Raw genomic sequence first — 20,633 nt, 5'->3', positions numbered from 1 at the left:
ACCTTTGAACACATCCAATTAACCGGAACTGCATTAAAGTATATTACAAGCTAAATCCCCTATTGTCCTTCTCAGATCATTTTTATTGTACTTTAGAAATCAACTGAAAGGTAAAAGTTATAAACATGATCATAAACCAATAATCAATGTGATTATTTTGCTGAAATAAAACCCACATCCAACGTTTTCACAGCAGTCTGAACCATCCAATTATGATCTTTTCACCCAAACAATTCAAACTGTGCCACTTCCACATGTGATACTGAATCCAATAGTTTTCATGTTATAGTGCATTTAATCTGACTTTAGTCATTAACTTGATATGTGTCATAATTCTGCTCCAGAAGAAGCCAGATGCTGTAATTGACAGGCATGAACTCCAGTGATCTGTGTCCAATCGGCGCATTTCAACATGACTGTGTGTTTAAGAACCGGCATGTGTCAAAGAAACGCCACGATCTGAAGATGCTAATGCGACGTTGAATTGGACAGTGATAAATCACAGAGGCTAAGTTCAACCACAATGATTTGTTACACTTACTGAACAGCATCAAACTCTTTAGACGGCCATATTTTACTGCCAAACCCCCCAGAAAGGCTTTAGACTTACATTTCCTACACATCTATTATCTATTATGCTTCCTTGAGCAGGTTAAGTTAGGATGGGCTACAGATAACATGTTCATTACATTTTTTGCACAAAATTATTCTTGGATAATTAAATTTTAGTCTGCTCAGTTCTGCCTATTTTGAGCTTTTTTAGTTATTGCTTTATCCAAATAAGTTGCTACCGGCCACAACCCCCAACTCAATGTTTACACTCGCACAATTATACAACTGTACATCTTTGAAAAGCATTAGTAGAGCCTCTTGCACAACCAGCAATAAGTTGTCATCCAGAAACAAGTGGTTTCTGGATGACAAGTCAACAACAAAATCTTTTCCAGCAGCCATTGTACAGTGCATTCAGCTGACCAACCGGGCTGGAGCTCAGCTTTGGATGCTAGGTAACGGCACAGTGATTGCTTTCCAGATACCAATAAACATTAACTTATTGCCAAAAAACAACTGGGTGTTTTTTAAGCACTTGAGCTGTTTTACAAGCACTAGAGACAAATAAAAGTAAAAAAAATACTACAATTTTGCATAATAAGTTCCTTTTAAACTTACCTGATAACGTTGAGTTCGAGTCACTCTTCAGCCGACAGGTTCAACCGCAGCCTGCAAAGAAACACAGACACAAGTTAAAAACATAAAGAGCCCTTTGAGGTGCAGCTACATCAGTTTGTACATGTATTACATTTCTGATTTCCAGACAAACAGCAACAGTAAGTCGGTGTGTTGAGTAGGTCAGCAGGTTAGGGAGAAAAGATAATCTACCCAACACCAAACAGTAAAGCAAAATAAACAAACAAACAAAGCTGTGCAAGTGTAGACCATTTGTGTGTACAGAGCATGTTTAAGAGGGTCAACAGAAGGGCAGGAGGCGAGTGGCGGCCCTGCAGCTGTCCACACATTCACACCTTACTGCGAGAAAACACACACACACAGACAGAAGGTTGCTTTAGCAGCTTTAGATTATGGCTTATTAAGGTGTTTTTAAAGTCTAATCACCACTGGCTCACACAATATGCTGCCACCTGTAAGGCTAGCGATGTTGCTGCTTTTGTTTTGCGATTCAAATATGGTACAAAAAAACAAAAAAAAAAACAACTGGTGCTATAACTGTTTTCTACTGGTTATACAAAAAGAAACAGCAAGGAACTGCTTTGGCATGTAGAAGGTAACTTATTCACTTCTATATTCTCGGTAACTTTATTTGACGGGTTGTGAATAAGACGGTCATAACACCGTCATAAACATGACATAACACCTGTAACGAACATGAGTAAGTCTTCATGAATATTTATGACTGTTGTCATAAAGTGTCATTCGGTAAATCATAACACTTAATACAAAGTTGACATTATTTAAAATGTTATGACAACTTGTCATTAACCTAGAAATCCTGAACTGACATAAATTTGTTATAAAAGTATTACTGATTAAAATGTAGCTTTAATAACATAAAGGCTACATACATTTTTAAAGGCGTTGCCTGAACAATTATTCCCTCTGGTTTGTTTGCTGTGTAGATTAAATGATTGTTGCCATCACTTTCTTTTTTTTTGGTTTAACTTTCAGACAATTGCTATGATGCGTAACCATGGCAGCAAGATTTTTTCAAAGCTCCCCCCCAAATCGATCACAATGGGCCATGTTCATTACCTCGACTGAAACCTCCATCTGCCCGGCTTTCTAACCGCATATCCCGATAAAAATTTAAAGCGAAGCGGCAAAAACAAATGAGGCGGTGCTTACAACTGATAAAGTCACAACAGAATGTGGAATATTGTCTCTTTTGCTTGGAAAAGGTACTTGGATGACATGAGTAACATGCAATTCAACCTGACTGCTAACTCTGTATTAAAATGGCATTTTGCAAATACACAGTTATCTTAGTCTATTATATCCATATTATTGTTTGTTTCGTGGCTTCATGTGTCATGGTGTAATAAAGCACTAACAGGGTCATGCAGAGGTTAAGCTGACATTCTTGGCTGGTCATATTTAAAAGTGCTTAAGGGAAGAAAGGTGTTGATGACGTTGTGTTAAAGCTGAGAACTCGGCATGAAGCATCGCCTTAAGGGAAGACAACAGGAGGAGGACGGATCCTGCGCCGAGAGGCAGAGCAGAGAAAAATCTCAGATAGAACGGAGGGAATCTTTACGTCACAATTTGATTCAAAATTCATTTCCCCCCATTCAAAACAATTTATAACAATTTTTGTAAAAGAATTAGAAAATTTCTCCAGCACAACAGAGACGCACCAATCCGATACGAACATCTGTATTGATCCCGATACTGAAAAACATTCTAGATGGACCCATAAGGCCTTATCTATTCAGTCTAATTCTACGCTTTGTGCTCTGATCAGCTTCATACTTTATTATTTATTTGACATTATATTTAGGATTCATAATTCCACTTTCTGAACCATTTGAAAGGTTTGTTGCAGTTTATTTTTTACAGGTTTGACCAAGGTGGTAAACCTGTTTGTCAGTTTATTTTTTATTTATTTTACATTTGATGTTACACTCCTAACTGCACTGACTTTTAATCTTTAAATAAAGACTAAAACCTGCTTAACGTTGCTTTTGAACTGGAATAAATGGGACATTATCCAACATATTTGAGGTTTAGTGATGATTTTAATAACAGCACTTCATAAAATGTAATGTCTGTTACTGGTTTTCACATCTACTGACTATATAGAATACTTTATTGACCCCAAAGGGAAATTGATTATTTGTTGACAAGTTACTCCACCCAAGGTGTTAAAAATTAATAAATAAAAATACGTAACCATAAGTAATATTTAACAAATGTTTGTGATTTTTACTTTTTTTTTTAAAGATGTAAAGCACTTTGAACTGCCGTGTTGATGAAATGTGCTACACAAATAAACTTGATTGACTTAACAAATTAAAGTTGTGTTGGTTTTACATGTTTGGCCAAGCTTGTGAAGCTGTTGGTATATTTAAGTGTGCTGTACGAGTTCAGAGTTATTAAATTAATTTAAAAAAAGAAACATTTTAAGTCAACTCAGCTGTTTTCCTGTATCGGATCGACTGGTAATAAACCTCACATATTTGATCATTAAGAGGAGAATAATCAGAAAAAGAGACTTCCCATGTTTCATTGTGATATGGAGTATTTATACAGTTCCTCTACGCACAGAATAAAACAAATACACAACAAAAACAAGTCTTAAGAAGTGAAGAGAGACATTTCAATAAAAAAATAGACAGAAGTTATTGTTGAAAAGCAGCAGGAATACAGACAGAGCAGTGATTAGGGGAAATACATGGAAAGAAAAAGCAGAGAACAGAGGAGGCTGTGAAAAGAAAACAAAATAGAGGAGGAGAAAAATGGGAAAGAGGAAGAGACCATCTGCCTTGCAGTGTTGGGATACTTGGAAAGGTTTGTGCTGGGTGGTATCTGTACAAGTGATATCATGATGTTGGTATTTGAAAATATCAGAGTACAGAATGCTGGAACTCCCCCTCCATGAAACCCAGAAAACAACCAGTGAGTAAATCTGACACACACCGTTATTCTGCTCGACTCAGCCGAACCTGGACCCAAACTTTACGGCTCCATCCACTTTATGTTTCCATCAATCTGCTGATCGGCCGGTCAAAGCAACATTTACGTTGCTAAAAACAGACAGCATCATAATGTCATGTATTTAACTGGTTTAACTTAATGTTCTGAATCAACAGAAAGCTGAACTGATAAAGTAAGAGACAACATGCTGCTCCAAACCCAAGACCGCCACTCCTCAGAATCCACAGTCACTGGAAAGAAAGCGCTGCTTCTGCTCCAAGTTCTGACCAAAGGTTGGATCATATCAGCACCAGTAACAAAGAGCAATCTGCTGGTAAAAGTACTTTTATAGCACCTTCAGATTATTATAAAGACTGATCGAGTTAAGTGGCTGTGCACATTGCTGTAAAACTGGTTTAAAAACAAAATGTCTGACTGTAACCTGCATTAAGTTTTACAGACAGACAGACAGAAGCCAGTTTTGTGAGCTAAGGAGTCTCCTGATTGGACGAGAGCCAGGAACAAGTGTGGGAATCCAACCAGAGACACAGACTGATCTCCCACAGTGCGTAAAAAGAAAAGCAGCTGATTAGAATCAGATTAATGGGCTGAAACTGTTGGAAGAACGGCGGTTCTGGCCAAGTGAACTGTGGCTGTAGTAACCGGGTCTGGAGAGGTAGTAATAAATCCAGAAGCTTTATAGGGTTCCATCAGACAGGATTAAGACTGCGCTACACCATCCATGACCCGAACGACCCGGCTGAATGCGGCTGGACCGTGGCGGATCTGAAAAGCTCCTTAAGAGTCAAAACAAAAGGTTGTCTTTCCTGCATCCTCCCCACCCAGGCACTACAACAGGCAGCTGCTACATGCTGACCGGGTCAGGATCTGGGGAATGTCCTTGTTCAAAGGGGAGGTTTCTGCTTCATCACCATCAGTTTCAGCCCTGCAGTGGATGACGAAGTACAGCCACTCATCAACCGGCTGGCTTCAGAGTTAAAACTATTTAAGTAGTGGTGAAACTTAATGAAAATTTTTAATCAATTGCCGGGTCTGTAATTAGTTGCAATTAAGCGCATTTTAATCAAAAACCATATAGTTAAAATAATAGGAGCGCACTGATGGCAGTTTTCTGGCCAATTAGCAATCTTTAAAAAGCCTGGCCTGCCGATTCCGATTTTCCAATGCTGTTTTTTTTTTTTCTGAACTGACGCTAAACATAGCAAGAAAGTTTCAGGATTAGCTGAACATGCTGTATTTTCCTATAAACTAAAATATTGCTGTTTGTAATACACCAAAATTCATTAGGTCAATCACAAGTTCCAAAGGAACTCAGGAGCTTGGGTACAAAATAACCAGCATTTTCAAATTAAACTCCCTTTTCAGCCCCTGGCGCAAAATGTCATTATATCCGCTCATCTTTCCAGTGTTTTAGGAATCCCAGATTATCCATGGAACTTCTGTAGAAAGGTGGATGCTAACATTAGCATTGGAGACATCTGTGCTGCGGCTATATAGTTAGCATTGAGATGATATTTTAGGCTTTAATATCTTTGCCTTACCAAAAGGAGTTATTTAGCCTTGGTACCCTAACTCCTTTTATCACAACCATAGTTTTTTCTGGCGTCACATCAGATTGTGTTTCAAAGCAAAAATTAACTCCCGGTCGTCCATCGCTGTTGTTTGCACATATCCCTTGTGTGTCCAATTTACTGTCAAACCAGAAACACACAGAGGGTCCGGTTTGTATTTCTTCATTACAAAAACATTACTATGAGAAATTAGGAATAGTATGGTTTTCAGCTTGACCGGATCTTTTGTAAGCTCTCACCACTCTTCATTGTAGATGCTATTACTGATGGAGGAAGACTCAATGTTAAACTATCAGGGAGGCGTTTAAAATAAAGTCAGATGAATCTTATTTATGGGCTTTGAGGGTATTTGTAAGGATTTGAGTTTTTCTGTGTGTTTATTTAGGTTTCTGTGTCAGTTTAGTTTTGGTGTTGCCCTGTCTACCCTTGATTGATCCCAGCTGTGTCTAGTTTCCTTTATTACCCCCTGTGTATTTATACCCACCTCTGTTTCTTGTTCTCTGTCAGGTCCTTGTCTAAGCTGTCTAGTGTCTGCTGTCGGTTGATTACTGTTTACCAGTTGCTACTAGAGACTAGCTCCTAGCTTTAGCTCCTCTGTGCTGCCTGGATGTTTGTCCTTTTTTCATCATTAACCCATCATCGCCACTCAACCACCTGGGTCCTCCGCTTTATCCTCACCATCTTCACCCCCACTTCATGACAGTATTTATATTTCTAAACTGCAATGAGACATATTTTTAAAACAATTTAGATGAGCTTTACTTTAACAAACATTTAAAACTCCTACCTATTAGCAACTGACATACATACAACCTGTTGGTATGAAAATTTCTACATTTTTTATTAGCTTAAGTGCAACTGAACCCTGTAATCTGATCGCCTTTAAACGCATCGATATCAATAATTATTACACTGGCTGAAGATAATGTGTGCAGTCTATGACAGACTGGATGAACTCTTGAAATGAACCGTTGTTTTTACAGCAGTGGGAGTCATGAGTTTAGATGAATACACAGATTGGGTATGAACTCGTTCACCTTGTGTGCTTTAATTGGCTAATCTGTGGTTTTCTCTGGACAGGGTCGTGTTGCTCTCTCTGCAGATTACATTATCTCACAAAAAAAAACAAAAAACATTTACAGTATGAAGTCATGTGATGATGAAATGCATAAAGCAGAAAAAAGAATTACAGCACATCTGTGAGGGATGCAAGGCAGCAGGGTGTGAATGAGATACATCAGCAGTGAGAAATTCAGCTTTAAACAGCTGGCTGATGAAGGAGGGCGTGACAAAAAGCTAAACCCTCTTTATGCCTCGGCTCTGCATTCCTATACATTTATTATTCAAGTCTCATCCAACAGGTTCTGTTTAAAAATGTTAAATTATACAAAAATTTGATTTAGAAATTTGACGGCCAATGTTCTGAATTTGACAGAGAAGCAACAGGAATTCTGGCGCAACAGAAACTCAGGCAGACGACTCCACCATCTTTAAAACCTAAATTATTAAATACCGGTCTGGCTCTGTGATGTCAACATGGCTGAATAACACAGACAGAGCAGTAATCAAGCCAAAATTGTACAAAAAATATAGACATTTCGCATCTGAGGTCAAGAAGAAAACAGCCTTGTCTGTAAATATGTTTTACCCAGAACTCAAATGTCATAGTTTTAGTTTCACCTGGTTCAAATTATGCAAAAAAAAATCACCTTTTGCTGTCTAATTATTAATCAGTTAATAGAAAAATTAACTGAGCAGTCATACACTGTAATAATGTTAAATCAAGCAGAAAGTTTCTAAATAAATAGAAATATTTATTTAGCTGCAGGTTAATCTTTTGCTACAAATTAAATATGTTACATTTTATGCAATCAAATTTTATTTTCCTATTCAAAAAAGTATTTAATGATTTGTTTACTGCATCTTTTTATGTATTTTTAATACTTTATTAAATAAACTTAAGTGGCTAAATAAAAAATGTGCCAATAAAAATGTGCCAATTTTTTAGTTCAATTAACTGATACAGTGATCAATTGCTAAAATAATCATTAGTTCCAGCGAAGGGTGGCGGCCATATGTCCAAAGAATTAAATCATGATATATATTTTTAAATAACTCAGAAACAATATTACAGTCAATATTCCACATTTTCAGCTTTTTTTAAAAAATGGATTTGGCCAAATATGTAACTTCAAAATAATTTTTAAATTATTGTTCTTAACAAATGTATTTATATATAAATGTATACAAGAATCACAATATGTTTAGTCTGTCAGAAAACATAAAATAAAATAAATAAATAAAAAATGTAAGCCAATTTTGTCCAATAAAAAGCCAGTCTGAAATCAGCTGCCAGGTGTAAATAAAAATGCTTAAATAAACACATGAAAAACTCGTGTCTCATCAGAGCATTAGTTTTACAAGATGTTAAAAAGTTGTTTTTTTTAAGAACTCAAACGTGCAAAACTAAAAATCTTGTTTAACAACAAGAACAATCTTGTTTATTTTTTTCCAACACCAAAAATATGTAACATGAAAATAGCTGTAAAAAGCAAAAGCTTGTGCACACTTCCTATTGATCAGTAACTTTGTTCACTTTTTTTCATCCGTCACATGGAAAATCTCCATCAAAGTTAATGCCTGGCAGTGTTTCGGTTTTTAGCAACATAATTGTTTTCAGTGGTGTCAAGAAATCCACTGGTTTTACTGTAAACAAGATCATATGGCGCCCCTCTAGATAACAAATAAAGGGCCTCCATCTATTTTCAGTTTAATGAAACTGAATTAAAGTTCTGCTTTTCATGCAGAATGTATCCGCATGATAAACACGCCCACCGCAGAATCAAACCATTTATTTCCAACTTACACACCCAACCCAACCTGGCTGTTTATCCGCTTTCTCATCAGTGCAGTGGATTTACTTCAAGTGGGGAAAAAGAACTGATCCCGGATCAAAACGTTCACCTGTACTCATGTGGTCCAGCGGCTTCATGGGGGGAAAATGAGCAGAAAGCTTGTAGTTTGGTGCTGGGGTTGGTCTAGCCGCCGTGCCAGCAGCCTTCCAAGCAGACAGTCTATGTATTATTCAGCTGCTGGCTTTTTGCTGCTGCACAGCCAATCCTGCTATTTATGTTGGTCTGAAAGTGAGCGCAGCAGAAGGGAATATCAGTGGTAATTACAGCATTGTGTCAGTATTAGTTGTGGAAATGATTCTGCACTTAAAATCTAATTATGTTTTGAAATGTTCATCTTAAAAACCAGAGCAAGCTGATGAGTAATATAAAACAGACTGCATGTAGAAGAATAGCTACACATGCAGAGAAATATGCTTGTTCACCGTTTTTGTGGCTTTCTTGGCATTTGGGGGGAGAAAAAAAAAATATCACAAGACTGGAAACAGATGATAACCATTCTCCTTTCGCTCAGCAGCAACAAACCTGCCTTCATCTTGAGAGATTAGGAGATTATAAATACCAGGAACTGAACAAAATTCTTCTGTTCTGGTTCATACCTTGCAATAAGCGGCTCGTTAGGGTCCAAACTGTTAAAAATATCTTCAATGACAGGTGAGGTGGAGCAGAATCGTGAAGTGCTAACACATACAAGCTCTGACAACAGTCTGCTGTCTCCTGGAGACACCAAGTCACAGCAGCAGGAGACAAATGGGTCGTTAAGCCCTCCCTCATGCTGCCGCCGCCGTGTCAGAGCGACAACTGTGTGGCCTCATGCCTCACATGGGACAATAAAACACTCCTTTCACCACACCCAGATATCCATGGCAACAACCGGGCCGATATCAGCCCTAAGCCATAACCCCGCGCTCCGGGTAGCATGTTCCTGAAGTACGGATTCTCTCATTGGTCGGTTTTAGAGGTTTTGTCCTTGATGTTCGCTTGTTTGAAAATACTGTAAAGCTGATAGGAGCTACAGGATAACCAGCACTGGTTACATGTACAGATTATAGGTCTGAAGCGTGTGCTGGTATACTGCACCGTCTTTCAGCTATAAGGTTCTGCAATAAAAATTATCCAGGTTCTAAAAACATTTGACTCCAGCCTTAAATGCAGACAAAATCTATAACTTTCACATTGTTTATTAAGTAAGAATGGAATGAAATGATTGTATGAGAAAAAAAGTTCAATGGGTTATCAAAGTAGATGTTTTGACTTTATTATTGTCGAGGCGTTTTGGCCAACTTTTTCCATTTCCTGTGTGATTTGAAAAGTTAATTTTAGATTTAGATTCATACAGCAGCCCTGCTTGATCCATTTTAGTCGAACTCCAGTCTGTTTGCTTGGAAAGTTCAGCTTATCTGGGGAAGTGTGAACAGGTAATCACACTTTCAAAATACCTAACAGTGGTCCATATAAAAACCTAGGATTCGGTTTGGTTTAAATGAATTCTGGTGCAGTTCATATGTGAACACCAAGTGGACTGGAAACCGCTCCAAAGCAGGAAGTGCACAGGGCATTCTGGGTAAATACAACCAAAACTAACGACCCAGTAGCGCGAGCGGGAGAAATAGACAAAAGATAAATCCTACAATTCCTCAAATCTGATGCTGCTCCATTTCTGTTTACATTCCATGGAGGAAGAAGTTGCCTCAATGTCTTCTTTGGAGGTTTTCATGTCGTTCATTTCTTCAGTGGTTCTTGTTGCAGTGCCACCACAGGTGAGGAGGTGAACAGTTTTTTCAAAGGGTTTGGGTCATTTGACACAGCGCAGTGAGAAAGAGAACCGCACCAGGTGAAAATGTAACAAATGTTGTTACATTTTGGCCCCGAATCAAACAGAGTCTACCAGGCGTGAAAACACTCCTAGACTGCAGTTCGAGTAAAGATGGTCCAATCATGTTTGAACAAATTGAACATTTTTCACTCAGCCTGGTTCAACGCAGTTTTACTTGGGACTAAGGGTTTTCCATTGGTAATGGTAGAGTGGTACCAGCCCCTTGTTTTAGTTCCTACTTTGTTTCTTTCCAAGCGAGTGACGTCGGCCTGAAAACAACATCTGAAAACTGTCGGTCACTGATGGACTAAGTGGTGGATGCACTAGTTGCATCATAGGAGTGACTCTGTTGACTGTTATCAGAAAACACCAAAACTGCAAAGCAACTGCTGGACCATAATGGACAAGAAAGGCATAAGTGGTTTAAATTGATGGCATTTACAGGCAACAACTGGTCAGCAACGGGAGGGAGAGATGACTCAACTCAGTCAATTTGTTCCATGATGGATGGGTGAGCTCACTTAGAAGAATGTTCTGAAAGTAACGATGTTGTCACCTGCATGAAGATAATATGATAGCTAGCTACTGTCCATTTGCAGGATTCACAGATGTCTTACATGTTGATTGTCACTGCTTAGGCATCAGAGAATATGTCCTGGACCTTTACCTGATTTTACTAACCTTCAAAGAAAGTGATTCATAGAACATCATGTATGTTTAGGCATTTATAGGCAGAAAATGCATCAGCAAATGGAAATTTTGATAACTGGTTGATTGACTCACTACCAAAAACCCTGGGATTGAAGGAAGTGTAGAAAGATGAACTTTCCTTTACCCTTTCTATATACCCTTTAACTGTCACTTCCAAAAGCACTTGCATGTTATCCAGTGGGTGCAAGTGGTTTCAAACAACTAGCATGCAAATAATATCTTCAGATGTTTATGCTGTTATAAAGTCCAAAAATAAGAAGAACGCAAAAGTTTACAATAAAAAACTCCCTTTAAGAGCTGGAACAGTGTTATTTTTGGTGTATGTACTCACTTAACAACATAGTTGCAACTTTCTGACCTTTGAATCATTCAGGAATAGAAATGCTCAAAAGTTTAAGAGATGAATCAGTTGTGACTTTCAGAAATTAGCTATTTTTAACTGGATCTTCAGACAGCCGCTCATAAAGACACAGCTTGTTCTATCATAGTTTAATCCACGATAATTACCAAGATAAAAGAAAACAGGATTTTAGCACCAACATGTTGGCTCCCAAAGAAATAACAGCTGAAGAAAATGTTTTAGGTCCTATGAGGTCTTTGCTGGATTGAAACCTTTTACAAAAGGCATACAGATGTTAAAAACACATTGGCGAAATCAGAAATACCAGTCTAACAGTTTTGTTGTTTATAAAGGAAACAACCTAAAAAAAAGACAGAATCATTCCTTAAAGTTGTTCATTCTTAACCCAAATCTAGAACAGCTGAGGCGAATCATCTGCCTCAGTGAGTATGCACTCAGAGAAAATGTGTCAGCTGACTAAAGGCTTTGGCTGACTTTAAAGGGTCAGGAAGCAGCAATAACAGCAGATCTAACTTGTAAATCTAATAAAAATGCCAAAAGTATCCTGGTTTGTTTCCAATCAATGCGACGCAGCAGATATATGTGCAGCAGAGCGGCCAAACCCTCAGAGTTAACTTGTGAGGATGTACAAGGATTCTGCTGAGCCCTGTGGAAAGAAGAGCGTTAGTGCATCTTGTGCAGAGTGTTGCACAAAACCTAGAAACCTAGAGAACGGCTTCTCTACCTTCAAAGACACAGCAGGCCGTGCAAAAGCACAATGAGGTTACGGTAAAGTAACACGTTGGCTTTACAGGAATGTTTGATTACCTTTTAAATTGGACACTTTTCCAGATACACAGTGCCTTGCCAAAGAATTCAACCACAAACTTCAATGTATTTTATTGGAATATTTACACAACAGACCAACAAAAAGCGATTCAGAACTAAAATGACGGACAAAGACTTCATAGCTTTTATGGTTTTCACAAAGAAAAAAATTTAAAAATGTGGAATGCAGAACCCTTTATTCTGTTAACCGTCAATAAAATCAAGTTTCTAATTATTAAATAGAGTCCACCTGAGAGTAATTTAATTTCTCAAGGTGTTTTCACACCTGTTAGTCCAGTAGATTCTGTTTGATTGGGGACCAAAATTGCAACATTTGTTACATTTTCAAGTGGTATGGCTTTCTTTCACAATGCTCTGTGTCAAATGATCCAAACATTTTGAAAAACCTGTTCCCCTCCTCGCCTGCGGTGGTGCTCCGCCAAGAACCACTGAAGGAAACGACACAAAAACCTCTGAAGAAGACACTGAGCACAACTTCCTTCTTTACAAAATGTAAACAAAAATGGAGTAGAGTCGGATTTTAGAGGTTGTACGCTTTCTGTTTTGTTTATGGTTAAAAAAAAAAAAGTCACAAGCCATTCCTCCCATTTAGCCTAGTGCTAAAATTGCACCTTTGTTTTAGTTGTATTTACCCAGTAGATCGCAGATCGCCCTGCGCTGCAGTCCACTTCCTGCTTTTGGAGCGGCCTCTGGTCCGCTTTGTGTTCACATCTGCATTCGAACCAAAGCAGAGTTCACTTCAACCGAACCGAGACCAAGGTTTGTAGGATGACCAGAGTTCGCTTTTTTGGTCGGCATCTGAGTTAAATTACGCATTCACACTTTCACAAACAAACCAGACTTTCTGGGCAGATGTACTACAGTTTGATTAAAGTGGACTCAACATGGCTGGTGTGAATGAACCCTTAGGCATCATCAAACAGCATCGAAGACCCAAGAAGACAATGTCACAGGCTTGGAAATACTAATAGAACTCTGGAAATCATCTGAAAAGGGAAAGATTATCAAACAATTGCAAAAATAAAACAACATGACTGTTCTTAAGAAAATCTGATATCAAGAGAACAACTGGTTGTCCATTGTACAAATCTGGAAGTCACTGGTGAAAGCCAATAAGCAGTCTCATTTGGACCCCGCAAACAGGAAGAAGGTCTACTTGTCAGATAAGGTCAAAATTGAGCTTTTTGTACAAGGAAAACAATGTGTGGCAGAAAACCATCACCCTGATGGTGGTGCCATCATGCTGTGGGAATAGTTTTCTTTAATAGGTATAGGGGAGCTGTTCAGAGTTGAGAAGATGAATACAGGGTAATCCTGGAGGAAAACCAGTCTGCAGAAGACCAGCAACTGGTGCAGGGATTCACCTTAAAGCAGGACAAAGACCCTAAAAATACTGCTAGAACCATAATGAAATGGTTTAGAGTAAAGCAAATCAATGAATTAGAATGATCTAGTCAAAGTCCAAACCAACATTCAACTGAAAATCTGTGGCAAGACTCAAAAAATGCTTTGCACAGAGAATCTCATCCATTCTGGCTGAGTTTGCAAGGAAGAAGAATGGACAAAAATATCAGTTGTTGATAGAAATTTGCCCCAAAACACTTACTGCTGTCAATGCCAAATTAAAAAAAATATCAGATTAAAAACAAGTTTAAAGACTGTATATTACTTTAATCCCAATTAAGCACCACATTGTGTCTATCACATAAATGTCACATAAAATACACTGAAATTTGTGGTTTTAATATAGCAAAATAAAAAAGGAATACTCAAAGAATAATCCTTTGAGTATTCCTTGCAAGGTGGCTGTCTGCTTTTTTGTTAACTCACTATAATTTATGATATATTTAAAGTTATTAATTGTCTATTTTGGAGTATTTCCTCAAAAGATGTGTATGTAAAACACAAATGCCTGTGCAATTAAATTCTCTCTTTTAAAAGATCCCATTTTTAAACCACATGGACTAATTAATACTCTCTGGAAAAACCAGGAGATAACAAATACGCAATGAAAAAGAGAAAAGTTCATTCATTCATTCATTTGAACTCGGCCTGCCATGGCTCCAGTTCTCCAGTAAAACTCAGATCTGGGAGGTAACCCGGTAATATAAAGAAAAATAATCACACCACCCACGCCTCCGGCTGGTGTAACCTCACCGTGACAGACTTAAAGTCCACACTAAGTGGATGTTCATGAACCAGCAGGGTGCCATGGATGCAGATAATGAACAAAAAGATGATGTTGTGCTCCCAGTGTGGTGTAGTGAGCCATAACTCCATCTTATTATCAGGGAAATTAGCCCCTTAAATCACAGCGCACCACGCGCCCGTGGCACCAACGGCTAATTTAACGGTAAGGTATAAAGTAGAAAAAGATCACTCACCACTTGGTCTGTCAGCAAATACAAATCCCTGAATGATTTTTTTGTAATTTTCCGTCACCGTGTCACACCGTCTCATGTATCCAACAAACTCTGTTCCCCCGTCTCTCTCCCTATTTGTCGATTCAGACCTGCTCCGCTCCGTCGCCCTCCTGGTTGCTCCTTTTTAACGATAAAACTTGCCGAGCCCAGGCTATTGTTAGCGAAGCCTGCTGCAAAGAAAGACCCGCCTGCAGTGACGTGATTCCAAGAACGTTATTGGTCAATCAGGAGACACTCAAGCTTCTGATTGGCTGATACAGATGTTCGTTCTAAACTCGGGGCGGGTCCAAGTTTGCCGGTAAAGATTCAGCAGTGTTACGTTCAAAGTCGATGACGAAATGTCCGAAATTTCAGCTCTACCACAGATTAGAATGGATGGCGTTGCGTTCAGGTGTAACTTTTGAATTTAATTGTGTAAAAAAAAATCAACTGGTTCAAAGACGGTAAAAATCTTCTTTCTCTGCAGATCATGAAGGAAACTTCTACACTACTACAACGTATCCTTACAAAATGAAAATGAAGAAAAATTATAAAACTTCATTTATTTTAGCGCTCAACTTGAGTGAAAATATAACTTAACAATTACACAATTAATAAAACATAAATTGATTAAATATTAATTCCATTAATTACAAGCCGAATGTCTTTTTTCACACCAGTAAAACTAGATCTAAATAAAGTAATATTAAAATCTGTTAGAACTTTGACCATAGACAATATAAAAGTCCATGACTGATGATGCAGATTAAAGATTGGGGAGGTAGTGACATCTGGCGGTAAGAGAGGTGGAGTGCATATCAAGGTAATTAAACTGCTAAACAATGTATTACCTTCCTATTAAATAACAATATAATTGAAGGCACAAATAGTTATTTAACACAGAGGCTGCCAATTTAAAAAAAAACATGAAAAAAGAAGTATGTAAATAATTGGACAAAGGAGAAAACAGGAAGGTGAATGCAAAGAGAAAATAAAGGAGAAAATAAATCAAGATACAATAGGATACATAAATAAATAAATAATATTTGATATGATGAAATGAGGAAACAAATAATGAAATTACAGTAAATAAAAAATGAACTTACTACATACCGAATATAAAAAAATTGAAGAAATTAAGAAGTAAAAAAGAAAAGTAGTTTTAATAGCTGGATTGGAAATAAAATGGAAAATCAAATAGTAGTGATCATGTTTAATAAATATTGTTGGAAACGACAAATACATATTAATGTTCATTATAATGTATAATAAGATAAGTTCTGAACGTTTTTATTTTTTGTATCCAATATTTGGGATATTGATGTTGATGTGTCTGAGAGAGGCAGGAAATCATAGATACTTATCGTTAAAAACAATTCGAACACATTGTCTAATAATGCATGTCAATCGACATTTGTTTTATTTTATTTTTTTCTGTTTTTACATTTTATTGTCTGTTCAAACTAAATAAATAAATATTAATTACTCTATCATATGATGGTGTATTAGGGTTATTGTACATAAAAAAGAAGACTAAATTTCTGCCAAAAAATCAGAAATTTTCTGAAAAAAACTTGGAAATTTCTGAGTTTGAAAATTTGCTACAAAAAACAGACATTTTCGAAATAAAACACGGAAATTTCTGAGTTTCAAAAGTCAAAATTGTAAACTTGTGAAGCTTTTCAAGTTTTGTTTTTCAAAACTTTCTGAGATTGAGCTACACTTTTCTGATGTTTTAAGCCAATATTCAACTTTTCAAACTCACAATTTTCATTTTTTTCTAGAAAATTTCCTAGATTAATCTATAAATGTCAGAGTTTTCTGATGGAAATTTACTCCTCTTTTTTCTGTTTACAACGACCTTAATACACCATCACACTATCAAGCCATGTATTATTTTCTATTTTTCTATATATTGGCAAATTTTGGCAGGATCCATCCTCCATAGAACATACCAGTTTTGTGTAATTATAGCTCCGTTTGTGCAAAGGTGGGCAGAGTTCCTAAAAATTGCACTGAGGTAATAGTAGAACTTCCACATATTTTTATTCAAGTCAAAGTAAAAGGTAGCTGTCCAAGAAATTACTCAAGAAAAAAAGTCTTTGGTAAAAAGTCTACTCAAATACTGAGTAACTGATCAAATTATCAATCATTTAATATTCACAAATTACATAATCAGATAGATCAAAATATAAAGTGAACATTTTTGTATTTTAAGGATGAATATTACAATAATTCATATAAGTAACAAAAAATTAAATCAAGCAAAAAATGTCCTAAATCAGTTATTTTCAATAAAAAAAACTTATGAAACTTTAACAAAACTGCAGGTGTGTCTATGTCTGGTGAATTTTTTGTTAAAACATGTTTGTTTTTCATTCAGTTAAGTTTCTCACATTGAGTATCCAGAAACTTTACACAAGTAAGAGTAGCAAAATTATCCTAACCTTTCATAATCATATCATAATCACAACAAAATTGCTCTAGTAAAAGTAAAAAGTACAGTGAAAATACTCCTAAAAGTAATTTCTTAAGTTACTCAAGTAATTTTAATTGAGTAAATGTAACTAATTACCACACAACCCTGGTTTTGTGAGATCTGTAAAGCAGAAAGTCGACCAACAGACTCAAAGTGATGAAGCTTGTTAATAATTAGAGGATTAATTTGTCTTTTAAACAGCTGAAAAGTGAAGGGATGTTTGTTTGCGCTGAAGGAGGTTTGATTGGGAAAATGAGCAGCGGTGAGGCAGGAGGGGCAGGAGGAGGAGAGAAACGGGCTCAGTCACTTCCGCACCATGTGAGCAGCACCGGGACTGAAGAATACTTTGTCCCGGATGGACCCCGCATCCTCCGGGATTGAGGAGCGTTTTTAACTCGGTGACCTCCAGCGGGGGACCGCGCGGCTAAAACCCCGCGCCCAGAGACCGGATCCATGGCTGCCGACGTGGCCGTGTCTCTGTCGGTGCTCGCGGTGGTGGTCCTGCTGAGCGACGTGGCCCGCAGGCTGCTGGTGCGGGGCCTCGGGAACACCGGGCTCTCACCGTACGCGGTGGAGCTCGTGTCGACCTTCCAGCTCTGCTGCTGCACGCACGAGCTGAAGCTGCTCTCTGAGTCCGGCGGCATCCCGCCTCAGCTCGCGCTCACCTTGACGTATGTGACGTCAGTGGCTCACGGGCTCACCTTCCGAGGGGCCGTGGGTAACCCCTGCGGTGCGCTCGAGCACGCGTACCGCGCGAGGTTATCGGGTGGGTGCGCAGTGCGGCGGATCGCGTGCCAGTTCGCCGCGGCGGTGGCGGCGCGCGCGGCCGTGCCGGTGATTTGGGGTGCGGGGATGTCGGGACTCCACAGCCGCCATAAGCTGCTGGGGTTCCGGTGTGTCAGCGCGATCCACGCATCTCTCCCGCAGGCTGCTGCGGTGGAGCTGATGTGCGCCTTCGCTGTTCAGACTGTCATCACGCACACGCAGTCTGTGGAGGAGAAATACCGCGTGCCCGCAGTAGCTGCTGCCATAACAACAGCGGTTTATGCAGGTGGGTTGGTTTGTTTTGTTATCCGCTGTTATATATGGGGTCCCGTCTGTGAACAATTAACAGCAATAATTTTATTTATTTAAAATGTGGGGGTATTTATTTTTCAGAAGTCATATTTTCATCAAATTATTCACACATTTATAAATGTCAGAGTTCCTAACTAAATATTTAATTCAACATAGAAAAATTATTTTACTAACTAACTATCCATCCACTTTCTAACACCCTTGTCCCTACCGGGCGAGAGGCGGGGTCACCTGGACAGGTCACCTGGACAGGTCACCTGGACAGGTGACCTGTCTGTCGCAGGGCAACACAGAGACAGACAGGACACACAACCATGCACACACACACACACACACCTAGAGAGAATTTAGAGAGACCAATTAACCTGACGGTCATGTTTCTGGACTGTGGGAGGAAGTCGGAGTAACTAACTAAATATTTAGCGTTCAAATTAAATATTTCGTTCCTATCTAAATGTTTAAGTCTGAGCTAAATATTTAGTTAAATATCAGTATGAGTATTAGTATCAGCAATACAGGCCCTGTATTATGGAGGACCAAAACTGACATAATAAAAAATATGCTTTTATTTTTTATTATGTCAGTTTTGGTCCTCCATATATTACTGGTTGTATATTCTGAATAAATTGGTGCGTAATTTAATAAATTCTCCTTGATAAGTGTGTGTTTGTATTTAGGCGGGGGTGTGACCGGAGCCGTGTTTAACCCGGCACTGGCCTTTTCCACCCAGTTCCCCTGCAGTGGGAACTCATTCCTGGAGTACTGCTATGTGTACTGGTTGGGTCCACTTCTGGGTAAGACCAATTGGAAAACAGTCTGAAACTTCACCAACTAAGGTCACATTTTATGGATTTGTCTTTATGTGTTATATTTTTGTGCATTTGTGTCCTTTTTTCAATGCAAAAGACTCCAAATTATTCTATTTCTTCATGTATTGTTTTGCTTTATACTGGGTTTAACACTGTTAATATTTGATAAAATAAGGCTTAGAAGTACAGCAACCTGTGTGATTATCACCTCTAGGTTCAATTTTGTTATTTCTTTATCAGAAATGCATTATTTCACATTAACATATAAAATTATTCAGCTGAATCTTTGCAACGTTAAAGAAATTAAAATCAGCTTTGTGTCCCTGCCTGCTTACAAGCAAAGTGTTGACATAAATCTTATAAACTGATTAAATACTGGATTCTCAAGACTCATTGCACACAGAATCAAAATGACTAAATACATATTACATGTACACATGCTTTGTATGCAGCTCTTTTTTAATCCTTTTTACTTTATTTTTATCTTCTTTCTCCCTGTTGTCTCAGGTATGATGAGCTCAGTGCTTCTCTTTGATAAACTCACGGCTGCATTTTCACGAAAATCGTCGCCTCTTCACCTCCCGCTGCGAACCAAGAAGCAGGCATGAGCGCGGCAGGGCTGCATGTTTACCCCGAGAACATCAGCCGTAAATATTAACACTTAACATCTAAGTTTCTGCTGAGCTGCTTTTTCTAAATACTTCAATTTGTGAGGCTTTGTAATGTAAATTAGACTAGGTGACATCTAAAGCACAACTGAAAAACAACATTCTATAAGTAAGTCATTTGTTTACTTTAGAATTCAGCAGGTGTTTGATTTTTGGCGAACTTATCAACACTTTCAGATTAATAAGCGGAATCTGAAAGTGTTGATCAAATTTGACCAGTTCGTTGATTTTAAAAGAAAATCCAACCACATGTTACCATCTTTAGCTCAGTAAACCACATAAGAGTAGCTAAAATATTAAAATCTGTTGCAACAAACAGTTTTATATTTCCATTTGGATAAAAGAATGTGTAGATAATATAAGAAAACATCTTACTTCTGTGTAAAATTTTAAGTACATTGTTTAACAGAGGAAATGTAATCAGTGTTATTCTTGTTTTAATGTGATATTAAAGCTGTACTGTAACTGAATCTTCTGCACATGTCCTTTACTTTTTGCACAAATGTAACTGGTGCCTTTGGATTCCAGTAAAAAATATAGTATAAATAAAATGGTCAAAACTGTGCAGTTTGTTTTTCTTATTAAAATATTGGATTCAGTTGGTGATTCAATAAGTCCAGGAGGGAAACCTGCCGCTCTCACGGCTAGCTAAGCTACGTTGGTGGCGTCAGCTAACTCACTCGCGCTTTGGTTACCTAGCAACTCACTCGCTCTTTGGTTGCCTAGCAACAGCCCGCTGAGTAGCTTGCGCGGCTACCGGGCCTCGTCACTGCTGAAAAACAACACAAAAGAGCAGCGTGGAGTGACAGGGAAAAAAAAACAGTTCGAG

The 20,633-nt window shown here is 38.1% G+C and overlaps 2 protein-coding genes across 2 annotated transcripts in view; one reads left to right on the top strand and one right to left on the bottom strand.

Moving 5' to 3' along the window:
- The window catches only part of pak1 (p21 (RAC1) activated kinase 1), a 54,548-nt gene extending 39,599 nt beyond the window's left edge, over positions 1-14,949 (bottom strand). The window contains exons 1-2 of the mRNA XM_023350787.1: positions 14,754-14,949; positions 1,171-1,221 (exon numbers count right to left, since the gene is read on the bottom strand). The gene's annotated coding sequence lies outside the window, so the exon portion shown is untranslated. The remainder of the gene's footprint in view (positions 1-1,170; positions 1,222-14,753) is intronic.
- Positions 14,950-17,112: 2,163 nt separating this feature from the next.
- aqp11 (aquaporin 11) lies at positions 17,113-20,367 on the top strand. The gene is made up of 3 exons (XM_023350887.1): positions 17,113-18,301; positions 19,005-19,121; positions 19,644-20,367. The coding sequence occupies exons 1-3, from the start codon at positions 17,704-17,706 to the stop codon at positions 19,742-19,744; spliced, it is 816 nt and encodes a 271-aa protein (XP_023206655.1). The 5' UTR covers positions 17,113-17,703; the 3' UTR covers positions 19,745-20,367.
- The last annotated feature ends 266 nt before the right edge of the window (positions 20,368-20,633 follow it).

Source organism: Xiphophorus maculatus, chromosome 18, assembly GCF_002775205.1.
Source record: "Xiphophorus maculatus strain JP 163 A chromosome 18, X_maculatus-5.0-male, whole genome shotgun sequence".
Lineage (NCBI taxonomy): Eukaryota > Metazoa > Chordata > Actinopteri > Cyprinodontiformes > Poeciliidae > Xiphophorus > Xiphophorus maculatus.
This window is presented reverse-complemented; position numbering and strand designations above follow the sequence as displayed.